The sequence below is a fragment of the Epinephelus fuscoguttatus genome, linkage group LG24, assembly GCF_011397635.1.
Source record: "Epinephelus fuscoguttatus linkage group LG24, E.fuscoguttatus.final_Chr_v1".
Lineage (NCBI taxonomy): Eukaryota > Metazoa > Chordata > Actinopteri > Perciformes > Serranidae > Epinephelus > Epinephelus fuscoguttatus.
Window position 1 is genome coordinate 15,513,249 of NC_064775.1, and position 13,996 is coordinate 15,527,244.

At 40.8% G+C, this 13,996-nt stretch overlaps 1 protein-coding gene across 1 annotated transcript; it reads left to right on the forward strand.

Annotated features, from left to right (window-relative positions):
• Positions 1-1,897: 1,897 nt before the first annotated feature.
• Positions 1,898-12,179, forward strand: LOC125885205 (ETS translocation variant 5-like). Its single transcript, XM_049570742.1, has 13 exons — positions 1,898-2,068; positions 5,242-5,307; positions 5,393-5,477; positions 5,654-5,701; positions 5,835-5,885; positions 7,966-8,074; positions 8,158-8,433; positions 8,522-8,799; positions 8,929-8,991; positions 9,077-9,145; positions 9,265-9,416; positions 9,526-9,627; positions 10,467-12,179. The coding sequence occupies exons 1-13, from the start codon at positions 1,913-1,915 to the stop codon at positions 10,698-10,700; spliced, it is 1,689 nt and encodes a 562-aa protein (XP_049426699.1). The 5' UTR covers positions 1,898-1,912; the 3' UTR covers positions 10,701-12,179.
• The last annotated feature ends 1,817 nt before the right edge of the window (positions 12,180-13,996 follow it).

Sequence of the window (13,996 nt, forward strand, 5' to 3'; positions counted from 1 at the left end):
AGTACGCAAAACAGACGGAAACACAACGACTTCCAACTTCCCTAATTGAGTCCCCAAGACTGCAGTGTTCTATTACTGTATGTTGTCTCACATTTTCAAGAACCATCAGTCCTCAAAGGGGCTCTGTATGAATGCCTCAATGCTGCCCTATGAATACACTGAATACCAGATTTAATACATAATTATGTGGCATGCTTGGTGATCTCTCTGCAGTAAATGTTAATGAAGTGGAGAGAGATCAAAGTGGAATTAAAAGTGGAGAAACTGCTCTGCCACCCACTGAGATGAGTGGACTTTGTAGCAGTCATGTGTGATGCTGGATTAAATCTATCAAACATGCAGCAGCTACAAAACTGCCTGTGTGTCTCTGGTGGCTCGTGATGACTTGGTAAAGGAGAGGAAGTACAGTATTTCTACACCGCAATGAAAGCATTCTGACTGATGTCACGCATAGTTACACAACAAAAACAACTTCAAGTCTATTATGAACTGATGAAACATAGATGGATAATGCAGCTTCTTTACTTCACTTTACATTAAGTATAAAAAGTAAGTCTTATATAGGGCTGCCACTAAATCTGTATGGTATATTCTATTCATCCAACCATTTTCAACTGCTTATCCAGCAGGCTGAGCAAAGCACCCCAGATGTCCTTCTCCCCAGCAACGCTTTCCAGCTCCTCCTGGGGGACCCCAAGGTGTTCGCAGGCCAGATGAAATATGTAATCCCTCCAGCATGTTCTGGGTCTGCCCCGGGGCCTCCTACCAGTGGGACGTGCCCAGAACATCTCCAACAGGAGGTTCCCAGGAGGCATCCTGATCAGATGCCTGTACCTCCTCACCTGACCTCTTTCGACACAAAGGAGCAGCTGCTCTACTCCGCGCTCCCTCCAGATGTCCGAGCTCCTTACCCTATCTCTAAGGCTGAGCTCAGCCACCCCATGGAGGAAACTCATTTTGGCTGCTTGTATCTGGAATATCATTCTTTTGGTCACTACCCAGAGCTCATGACCACAGGTGAGGGCTGGGACATAGATGGAGCAGTAAACCAAAAGCTTTGCCTTCTGGCTCAGCTTTCTCTTCACCACAACAGTCCAGCAGAGCACCCGCATCACTGCAGACGCTGCACCAAACCATGATCCGTCTCACACTTCATTCTACCCTCGCTCATGAACAAGACCCTGAGATGCTTGAACTCCCTTGCTTGAGGCAGCAACTCTCTCCCAACCTGGAGGGGACAATCCACCGGTTTCCGACAGAGAACCATGGCCTCAGATTTGGAGGTGCTGACTCTCATCCCAACCGCTTCACACTCGGCTGCAAACCGCCCCAGTGCGTGCTGGAGGTCACGGTGTGATGAAGCCAACAGAACCACATCATCTGCAAAAAACAGAGATGCAATTCTAAGGTTACCAAACTGGACCCCTTCCTCCCCCTGGCTCCTGTCCATGAATATCACAAACAGACTCAGGGACAAGGGACAACCCTGGCGGAAGGTATGGTATGTTCTTGGACACCATCTCGAAACCATGCCATTTATTTAGCCCTGCGATAGTCTAGATCTGCCTAGGCTGTACCCTACCTCTCGCCCTATGTCAGCCGGGATAGTCTCGAGCCCCAACTGGATAAGCGGTTACAGAAGATGAATGAATGAATGCCATTTATTTATTGCTATTTTTAAGATTATTGTATTTGTTCATATACATTTCAAACTGGGATTTGATTTATTTCATTTTATTTTATTTTATTTTATTTTTACTTACTGATTTAATGGAATGGCGGTGCTGGCCCTTTAAGAGAGCTGTGGAACCATGAATGAAACGCAGCCATTCATAAAAAACACAAGGGACGGACGTCAGCGCAGTCTTGAAGATGATTGGCTGGCCCTTTGACTGACTTTGTCCTCCAGCCAATGGCAGGGCAGCACAGGGCTCGGCTGTGGATCCAGCCATCAGAGCTCTTCATTGAGAAAAATCCACAGCCGAGTTTTAATCCGAGGAGCTGCAGGGGATGTAGGGGAGGAAATCTGCGGTTATTTTTCACACTGACAAGAAACTTCACTTCCCAGGTGAGTCCTGCATTGTTATTACATCACTTTTTACAAACAGAGTTCACGCGTGGGCTTGTTTTTGCCTTGTTTAGTTACATAAACCGCATCGTCGCGGTTTGTTGCTGGCTGTGAGGGAGCAGGTATGGGTTCGGAGGCGAACGCCATTTTCTAAAAATCAAAGGCAACATTGCGTCCATTTCCCCGCATCTGTCAGCCGTGCAGCGCGGTATATCCGTCTGCAGCAGCTGTCTGTACGGCCTGCTAGCATCGTGGATCTTAGCACAGAGGTGCTCTGTGACAAATTTCTCAATGGTGAGCTGGTGTGCCCCCCTCCTCCTCCTTCCTTCTCCTCCTGCCAGGATCAAGTTTCACTTCATTGAGAAAAACAAGGAGGCGCTTTCTCCCGTGCGTCACGCCAAACTCCATTCACAAATCTTTGATTTTTGTTTTTGTGCTGCTTACAGTCAACCTAACGGGTCGTAAACACCACGAGTAAGAGTCATATGACTTCATTTAGTTTGCGTCATTACAGCAGATCAACCAAACTTTAATTACAATTTTTTGTTGGTTATTTAGAGGATATTCTTCCAACAAAATCAGTAGTAGGGAGAGGGTGTTGTTTACTTACGGAAACCACTGCTTTCATCAAAGGAATGTGACTTCCGTGTGCTGTGATACCATCCAACAATTATGAGATAAAGTTGAGACTTTTCATCTTATTCTGTAGCTTGAGTTTAGTCTGATTAACTTCTTGAAGATGGGCTTGGATTGTTTTTAAGCCTACAAAGACATAACAGTTGAAATCTTGCTGGACCAGACTCAAAAGACTAAACTAGTGTTTTTAAGATTATAACCCATCTCACTGTCACCTGTGTGAATGGGAAGCTTGTTACTGTCTGATGTTATAACAACAAGTACAAATCTGAAACACTATTGAAGTTTAAAGTTACAGTATAATATCAACTTTATAGCTTTACAACTCCTTCTTTTCTTTCTTTGTCTTCCTCATCATCATCATCATCATCATCATCATGTGTTGACGCCTGAGCCAGCTCATTCACTCAAGCATAGGTGCAGAGCTCAGGGGGACACAAGGGACACATCCCCGTCAATTGAAAGTAGCCAAGGACTTATATTTTGATGAATTTAAAGACATTTCCACCATAAATTGCTGCAGACAAATGTCTGCATAGATATCCACCAAAATGAGGAAATGAAGTGTTTGACGCTCGAAATTTCCTAGGGGAGGACTCCAAACTCTCCATGTTTTTCATGTGTCACCTCCGGTGTTGAAACCAAACCTACTCCCTTACACTCACTAAAACTGTGAGTTGTGCTTGAAAGCTCAGAAAAAAACTGGTACCTTCTGAGTTGAGATTATTTCGTCACACACAACAACGATTTTATTCTTAAACATCAGTTTTCTGTTTTATATGACTGACATATACATCATCATCCCCCTCCAGTACAACCAGATTAAGTCCAGCTGTGTTCTGGATACTCCCTTAATTGTGGAACTGTTCCTTTAACAGGGTGTCAGCAGGTCCTTAACAACGCTTAAAGGTCCAGTGTGTAGGATTTAGGGGCATCTATTAGCAGAAATGAAATATAATATATATTTTTAGCTACATATAGAGTGGGTCCTCTTCCACCGCGTCTGCCATGTTGTTCCTACAGTAGCCCAGAACAGACAAACCAAACACTGGCTCTGAACAGAGCCATTCATGTTTTTGTGTTGGCCACTGTAGTTCTCCTAAACCAGGGGTCGACAAAACATATTTGAGCCTCATAATAATTTTCCTAATCATCTCCTCAGAGCCTTGTAAGTTGAATTCGGCCTATCAACATCGCCAACAGATCGTAATAGGCATTTGTTAACATGTTTTAGCACAAGGTGGCTATTCTGCAGTGGGCTATTTTTGATTATTTGGTACTTTGACTTTGCAGCGTTGCTGAGGAAAGCAAACATATTTGTCCACACACTATTAAATTCTCTGTTTTCCCCTGATACTTTTCCCTTTTTGGATTTGGAATCCACAGCTAGCCTAGCTAGGAAGACTCAAGACTACTGTAGACATGGCTAGTGATGTTTTTTCGGGGGGAAAAGGTGCCAGGCCAGCGACGTATGATGTATGAGCTACTCATTTTTACAGAATTAAAGAATCACTTTGGGCCCACAACAATAAATGAAAATGAAAATGATAAAAATGAAAATAATGGTTATTCATTTCCACATAATTTTCTGCCAAAACTTCAGGGAGCAACTGGAGAGGGGCTAAAGAGCTGCATGTGGTTGCCTACACCTGTCCTTGGCACACGGGAAAAGTTTCAGTTAATTGCAACCTCAACCCCGACCTCACCGTAGTTGCCACTAAATTCTACACACTCTGAAATTCAATTTTATAAACCTTAAGCTTCAAAAGTCATTGTTCTTAAGTTTGAATTTGTAAAGTCTTAATTGCCTGAAATATTCAATCTAATTTTGTTTATCAATCTTTCAGTTTCTTTTTGGTCAAAATGAGTTATGGTCTGATGTATGAAACAAGTAGGTGTGTGTGATAAACCAGTATTGATGATAACTGTGATATTCAGAATTGAAAATAAGAATAAAAGCACCTTTACACTGCACTTACCTTGAAAAAGAAAGATACTTTGTCCAATAATCTTTAAGTCTTAAATTTTTACTTTAAAAAGTATCTGATACCTGCAGACACCTTTTTTATTTATCTTCTAATAAGACAATCTGTCACATCCACTTATTTCACTTATAAAATGCCTGTAGTATCATTTTGTTAACATTAAAACAAAGATTTACTCCATGATTAGTGATACCAGTCTGATGAAGTACGCAGTAAAGTCTCCACAGTGCAGCCACACAAGAGGAAAATGAGAGACGTCACAGTTTATTAGATTATAAGGCTGCTTTCTGTTTATCTCCTCAGAACTAGCATCACTTATGCAAACATGTTTAAAGGGACACGGCTCGTATTTATGATTTAACGTACAGGAGGTTGCATAACACTGTCACTGACGACAAGGCTTTTATAGCCACTGTAAACCCTGCTGTGATGTCATGGAGGTTAGAACAGCACAGAGATACATGGAAGAGGTGATAGTGATATGGATGGAGTACTATTGGTGAAGATTAATATGATAGGTAGGCTAATGTGTTTTCTAATCTGTCCTTCCAGGGTGAAGACGCCTGCAACATGGACGGCTTTTATGACCAGCAGGTCCCTTTCGCAGTCCCCGAGAAGGTGAGTTCATCATCCCGTGCAAGTTGCCGATCAACCACTGATTACATTTTCAATTTGTGTTCACTGAAGTTTTTTAAACTTTTAGAAATGTGATGCCGAGGGAGCAGAGAGATGTCTCAGCGAGCGGAAAAGGAAGTTCATGGACACAGAGCTGGCTCAGGACACAGAAGGTAGACTCATCATGTCCACATGTGAAAGTGTTTACTGTGTCAGCGTTTACTGGGCATCAGAGGGAGTGACATGTTTGTCTGTGAGAGGTTCGGAAAGTAACATGGTAGCTCTGTAAAAGTAATATTGACAACTAACATTACTAGTATTTTAATACAGTTTCATAACTGTGTTGCAGAACTCTTTCAAGATCTGATCCAGCTTCAGGAAATCTGGATCGCAGAAGGTGAGACCTGCATGCATCACGAAACAAAATTCTATCTATCTAACTGTATCTGTGGGATTGAGTTGATGCACAGTATACAGAAATTCAGTGATGAGAGGAGTCCTTTAACATCCCGTTTTTATCCCTCTGACAGCTCAGGTTCCTGATGACGAGCAGTTTGTCCCAGATTTCCAGTCCAATAACTGTGAGTAGTTGCTTCTCCTCTAATATTTATAGAGAGCGCTTGGAGTGGTACGTCAGGGAGCGGATATTTTGTAGAATAACACACATGCTTTATTTATGTCTAGACATCTGAGTGACATCTGGAAATAGTCCTCAAGAAATGCACTATGTACACCTGTTTCAGTGAGTCTTACATAGAAACCTACGTGCTCGAGACTATGAGTCACAGATGGTGCTGACAATAACAAGAATGGCAGCTTTATGTCAAGTACAGTCCCAGTACTACAGAAATATTCCATACTCCAAATAAATTGCGGCCAGTCCCTAAATTTGGAGAAGCAGACAGGAGTACTGCCATGGAAGGCAAACAATGTGCTGCTGTGGACAGGGGGCAACATTAAACATATTTTAGCCAACAAAAAAATCTGTCAATTTAAGTGTAGCTATATGTAGATTATTTTCACTTTAATCATTTCACAGCTTCAATTTGTCAATACCACCAGACTCCATTGACAAAAACACTCATTTAAGCTTGCTGAACACAGGAGCTCCTTGTCTCCCACTGCCTCAATCAGCTATGTTTGTTTGTGTTGTTGTGTGATTTTGGCATTTTAAAGAGTTAGTTCAGATTCACCAAAGCCACACAATAACACAAGCAAACTAACCAGTCAAGGAAGTGGCAAAGCAGAAGCTCCCCTTTTCATCAAACTAAAATTACTATTTTTGCCAATGGAGTTTGGTGGTTTTGACAAGAGCAGAGTTGGGGAACTGAAACTGTTAACAGATTCCCTGTCAGATAGAACTGACTGACGGAAAATTCGAGTGGTGAAAATATTCTAAATATAGCGTAAACCTAGACTGGTATTGTGTTTTTTGTTGTTTTTTTTTTAGGTGGGACTTTTTTAAGGTGGCCAAAATGTGTTTTGCTGCTGACCCCATCCACTGCAGTGCATTGCTTAGCTTCCATGTTGGTACTCCTGTCTGCTTCTCCAAACTGGGGGCGTGACGACTGCCTTTTACTGTAGATAGTAACTGGCTATGGATAAGTACCTCATACAACCCCACTTCAAAAAACCTGAACTATCCCTTTAAGTATCACTCCTCATGCAGAACAGCCATTTTGAGAGCGATTTTCTGTTTTGTTGGATTAAGATTTCTGATTCATAAACAGTAATTGAGCATTGAGCAGTATTTTGATGCTGAACATATGTTTTAATCACATAATTTGAAAGTACAAGTACCTCAGACTTCTACATTACTGAGGCTTTGTACAGTTTTTCCGACAGTCTGTGTGAATGAGTACAATCCATGTACTCTCCAGGGCCAGTGGTGTAAATATGTCTGTGTTTACTCTCTTCAAGTTGTCTGGTATTACAGTATATGACCTTCACACAGGCGGTGGTTCTCTGCCAATTAAATGATGGTAGTCAATGGTGCAGGAAATAGAGGGGGGGCTATAAAATGATTTCCAGACACTGTACCTGTACCTTAAAAAATGATGTCACAGATAAGACCTGGGGAAATGGTACATTTCGTGCTGCTGCCAAACACGTGCTGCATGAATTTATTGCTGTTTGATAGCTGCCTAAACTCAGTGACTCTGGGTGCTGACAATAAATGTGGTGGTGATTGCGCTGTGGATGGAAACAGCGCTTCAGAGTCCAGGAAGGCTGAGATCAGATAGGAGGATTTCTTTCTTCTGCTCAAACACAAATCTCACACGTAAGCTGCAGCACTGGAAACCAGAAATCATTGTTTAACCTTTTGTTTTACCGTCACATCTCTGAATGTAAGACACAGTAGATATTGTATATGATATATTGTGACAAAAATGCCCCGAGTGGTCAGATTGCAGCCTGTTTCACGGCTGCCGGCTGCAGCGTTCTTGCTCAACACTGGACCCGTTTCAAAAAAGTATATTCCCATTAGTCACCTAGACACAAAAACTCAGGAAAAAATATCAAAGTTTCCTTAATAACTAAATATATAATGTTTAATACTATCTTAAAATTCAAATAAAACATATGGATAAAGTCAGGAACAAAAGAACAAAATGATTATTATTCATGAGTGTGTTTGTGTTCATGTGTGTGTGTTTGCAGTGATGTTTCATGGACCACCTGTCAGCAAAGTGAAGAGAGAGCCCAGTCCGTCTAAAGACCTGTCTCCCTGCAGAACGCCTCACCCTGACATGTGCCTTTATAGTTACAGGTATGAAATCAATGTTTTACATCAGTGTATCTTATGATGAAATGTGATCTCCAGGAACTTGACATCTCCTCTTCTCTCCTCAGTGCCTGTGACAACAAGCCAGCTGGACTCAAAGATCTGACTCCAGCCTCCACACCAGCACAGTGTGGCTCCACCCACCCTGCTGGACTTCCACCTGTACAGAGGCAGCTACAACCTTCTGCCCCGCAGCTGACCAGCAATTGCCCTCCAAGCCACGTTCCTGCCCTGAGCCCCTCCCACCACCACCACCACCTCCCACAGCTCAACCAAAGCCAGCAGTTTGCTCTGCCACGTCCCCCCGTCAGCTGCCCCACTGCGTCTTTCAGCACAGAGCAAAGGTCAGACACGATTAAAACTTTTATATGATTTATGTTGGAAACAAAGTTCAAACCCTCAAACCTCCTCCTGTGTTCTTCCACACTGCAGGTTTCAGCGGCAGCTGTCAGAGCCCTGCTTGTCTTTCCTCCCTCCGGAGAAAACCGTGAACTCACAGTACCAATCTGCGAGTCGTGATGGTCGACCGATGTATCAGCGCCACCTTTCAGAGCCTCTAGTTCCCCACGGCCCCCGAGTTTTCAAACAGGAGCTGGTGGATCCACGATATACTGAGCCAGGGCCACCCACTCCAAGTCTGGCCCAGCCCCAGACTGCCTTCAACCATGTCACAATCAAACAAGAACCAAGAGACTTTGGCTTTGACTCAGGTGAGTGTGTCGTCTGCTACACCTACTTACAGTTGCTTCATTTTGAATGTACAAAAAGACATAATTAAATGGTGCATAATTTTAGTTGAAAGCATTTAGAGACCAGAAAGCTTGCTTTGTGTCTTCCAGACGTTCAAACCTGCCAGTCGACGTTTGGGAAGTCTTCAGTCATGTACCAGAATAACAGCGTTGGTGAGTTTATGTGTTTGTCTTTGCTTTGATGTTCTCAGCAGAACAAATGTTAACTCTAATAATATTTAATTTTTTTGCCCCACAGCGTTTGGTCATGACAGAGAGCCACATTTGTACTATGACGACACTTGTGTTGTACCAGAAAGACTGGAGGGTAAGACAGGATTTGAACTCTAATTACTGCTGCTGATATTTAGAATGAATTCTGACAATAGTCATGCCCAAAATGAGTACAAGGCGTCCTCATTGTATCCTATTTGACTCTGTCAACAGCCAAAGTGAAGCAGGAGGGTTTGCCGTACCAGCGCCGCGGCTCCTTGCAGCTCTGGCAGTTCTTGCTCACACTGCTGGAAAACCCGGCCAACGGACACCTGATAGTCTGGACGGGACGCAACATGGAGTTTAAACTAATTGACCCTGAAGAGGTCAGTCGTCGCACAACCCCAGGGCTGTTTTAAAAGGCTTTTAAGGATGAAAATGAACCTAAAGTTGACTGGTTTGGTAAATGAAAAATTAAATTATCTTTGTGTTCAGGTGGCTCGGCTCTGGGGGCTTCAGAAGAATCGGCCGGCCATGAACTACGACAAGCTGAGCCGCTCACTGAGGTACTACTACGAGAAGGGCATCATGCAGAAGGTAAAGGCACGTTTCACCTCTCTCCTCCAGTGCTCTTAAAGCCCAGACACACCAAACCGACGAAGGCCTCAAGTTGCCTGTGCCTCTTCCAGAAAGTTGCATCTGAACTCACCGCAAAGACTACAGCCGACAGCCAACTAGCATGTACGTTCTGCTCCTGCGTGAGAGGAAATAACTCTCGATAACAGCAGGTGGTGGTAGTCTGTATTTGTCATTCAGAAAGGGAAACCAAAAGACCAACAGGGCGGATTCAAGATGCTCGTTAGCCAGTTAGCACATTAACAACACAATCAGATGTTGAAAGAACAAATGATATTTACTGTGTGCTAATGAACATAACACAAACAATTAAGAACCATTTCTGCTGAAGTGCTCAATGGCCAAAAATAAAAAAGAATCCCACCTAATATAACAAGTTTGTTTTGATCTCAAGCCCTCTTGACTTTAGTCATTTGTTTATTTTCCTCACTTCGGTTTCTCCTCTTGTGAGCTGAGGCGAACTGCCAGTCAGAGTGATGTCATTCACCAATGGGCTCCACTGTCCCTGACAACCATTAACAGGCTGAACAGGCTAAAAAAAAAAAAGTCGACAAGGGCCGACAAGAGCCAATGGTGCAAGACAGACCACAAACACTAAGGCGACAGATGCTTACTGATTGCATTGACCGATGGCCGACCATCAGCTTGGTGTGTCAGGGTCTTTGTATGTGCTTACTGGATAAAATCTGAGTTCATGTAACCAAAATCACAAAACTATTGAAATTTGCATTGAATTAATCACTTTAAATTCTCAACAAACATCCTTAATTTCTCTCACCCCTGATTGGCCCATCCTTCAGGTGGCTGGGGAAAGGTACGTCTACAAGTTTGTGTGCAACCCCGAGGCGCTCTTCTCCATGGCTTTCCCAGACAACCAGAGGCCGAGTCTGAAGGCCGACCCGGACGCCATCCCTCCCCCCAGCGAGGAGGACGGCCTCCCCCTGCCCAGCTATGAGGAGGAGGGTTCGTACCTGGCTGAAGGCGGGGAGCAGTGCGTCCAGGGACTGGCTTTCCCCGACAGCTACCCATACTAGACTCCACAGCCTGGCAGCTGGAGGAAACGGGAGGTATTTCACAGGTGGAGCCTGACTTACTGAGCAGTGTTTGAAATAATCACCACGTATACCCACATTATGTATGTATGTCACAGAAATTATGACTTTACGAAAGAAGTTTTTATTGAAACGAAACGTCTCTTTTGGCAAATGTTTTGGTTTCAGCTTGAAGCTGAAAATCAGAGATGCAAAAATGCAATCCTTTGTCTAAAACTATTGTAACTCTGATTTGGTTTAGTTGTTATAATGGGTTAGAGCCAAAAACAGAAACGTTTGGAGATTTCAAGAATTAACTTGTAATAGTTTTTCAAAAATTTGAAGAAATAGTTGTAATATTTCAAGATGAAGTTGTGACATGAAAAACGTCATAATATTATGGGGAGAAGTCAGTAATTTTATGCAAAAATGTTATAATGTGATTGTCATGACAATAGTCAAGAAAATAGTCTTATAGTTAAAGTAATATTGAAGAATAAAGTTTTAAAAGTCTTTCAAATTAAGTTGTAATTTGAAAGACTAGCTAACAAACTATTACATTATTATTATTTTATTATTTTGTAAATTTACAATTAAACATTTTCTGATAAGAATTGCAACTGTATTCTCAAAATGTTACATTTTAAACTTTTGCTCATAACATTAGGACGTTTTTCTCAGTATTTATATTCCCCCCGTCACACTGGCCCTACAGCCTGTTTGGTTGTAGTTCTGTAGCATGGTTGTCGCTGTAGTCCTTGCGTACGTGAACTCTGGGATCTGTATTTCAACCAAAAAGCATCTCAAAACCATGAGCGCTCCTTTATTAATTTACTTCTAATTTTATATTTTTGGGGGGTAAACCTTATACTGCTTGAAAGGGACACACGTGTATTTTCCAGATGTTGTAGTCCTCCTATAAACATGTATATTGAAATGTCTTTTGTGTACTTTTTCTTGTTTTCAAAGCTAATATTTTTGGCATTATATGGACTTGTAAGTTTTTCCTAAACTGTTTTTTGACAAAGGTACTGCTACTATTTTTGATTCTGTAATACTGCCACTATGATGCTAATAATAATAATAATTATAAGCATGGACTTTCTTACAAACGGCTTATTGTACTGAGATAGTTTTCTGCATTTTGTATAGTTGATTTGCTTCAATGTGTAGAAAAGGTGTATAATTATATATGAATATATTTTTGCTAAAGGCTGCGTTTGCTTGAAGTCGTACTATGAGCTGCAGAGTTTAGCCTGCTAACGTATTGCATCAGTTTCAGCCTCTCCAAGGTGCATGACTTACACACTTTGAGTCCTGCAGATAGAAATTGTTGTGATGGTATATTTTGCTATATGATGATCACATGGTTTGAGTGGAGGCTGGAGAGAGATACTGACACTGGTGTGACGTCTGCCTTCAGATACTGTATGTGTGCCTTCTGTTGATCTTTACTGATCCAATAAACTATTTTACTCTTTTCTTTCGCCTCATGGTGAGATCATTTAAAGGCTTTTCCAAGCTCTGTCTCCAGTGAAGGAGCAGCAGCGTCCTCTGCTGTTTTTAAAGTGAAAAGATACAGCACCTGGTATTCCCAGGCAGTCTCCATCTAAGTACTATTTAAGTTCCCATGTAGAAGGGGTGGTGGGGCCTTTTGCATGCCCAGGGGCCCACTGTCTTGTAATCCGCCCATGCCTTTAGACATATTATAATATCAGGTAGTGTTAAAATTTTACATGTAGATGGTTTCAAAACAAGACAAAGCATTTTACTAAGATAAAGAAAAGTCCAATATATACACAGTGTCACCTCCTTGAGACTGTTACACTGTAAAATCTGATATTAAAGGATTTATTATCACTGATGCATCACTATGTTAACAGCATTTTTATGTTGTGGCTGAAACTACTTTTAATTCCATTGGTATATACTGATATGCTGATGCTCCTGAGCAGGTAAACGTACACAGTTGTTCATAATGGACATCTTTAAAGGGCCAGTCTGTATAAATGCTGTTGCTTATAGCTGTACCTCTCTGAATACACCCCATCTCACAAATTTAACAGATCCAGGTCTGGTTTGAACTTGGGTGGGAACAGGTGCTGTCAGGGTTTCACTTCTCTTTACAAACAGCAGAGGACGCTGCTGCTTCTTCACTGGAGGAAAAAAGATGGCAGATAATTTATTCACCAATAAACAGAGATGAGTAGAAATAGAAAAAAAAAATACTTACACAATTTAAAACAGCATAGTTCAGTCCATGAGGATTTTTATTTTCAGGTGTAAAGTTACTTCAGTATTTCCATTTTATGTGACTGTATACTTCTACCCACACCACATTTCAGAGGGAAATGTATAGTTGTCGTCGACTTCATTTAGACGTATCTGACAGCTGTAGTTACTAGTTAATTTATAGATTAAGATTTTAAACCCAGTGTATAAAATATGATGCATTTTTAGTTCTTTGTGCATGTGATCAAATAAAACAACAGAGAGAAAAAATATAATAACATAAGCAAAATGTAAAGGTGGGATGATGGAAAAAATCCTTGAGGGCTTGTAAAAGGATACTGCCTTACGCTTAAATCAAAGAAAGCTGTGTATGTTAACCACTACTTTAGAAACAAAATTATTTTTAATATATCTTTAAAAAAACATCCAATCAAGTAATATTATTGATAATAAAGATAAGGGAAAAAAACGTAATAGAGAGATGGGGGAAAAAAGAAAGAATATAATTTCCAAACAGGTGGTAGGCTACTAGGGATTTTTTTTAAAAAAAAAAGACAGGGGAAGAAAAAGAAGGAAAAAATCTAGAGAAAAACTACTAGATAGATAAAAATAAATAAATAAAAATAAAAAAGAATACAACTTGCAAACTTCATTTAGGCCTATCTGAAAAAGACACATAGACTAAACTACAGATTATTATTATTACTATTATTATTACCATCATCATCAATAATAATAATAATAAGAAGAAGAAGAAGAACAATGATTAAAAATAATTTTTAAAAGATATGATTTCCAAACAAGTAATACCAGAGATTTAATAATATGGGAGGGAAAAAATAAAATATAATTTCTACTAAATACTAGTGATTAAAAAAATATGATTTCCAAGCATGTAATACTAGACATTAAAAACATTAAGGAAAAAATAAAATACAATATAATTTCCAAACAAGAAATACTAGAGATAAAAAGGAAGAAGAAAAATCAAGAAAAAGAAAACAAGGATCGCAATTATTTACATTTATAATATACATGATATGTACACTGTTTCATAACTCATTAAC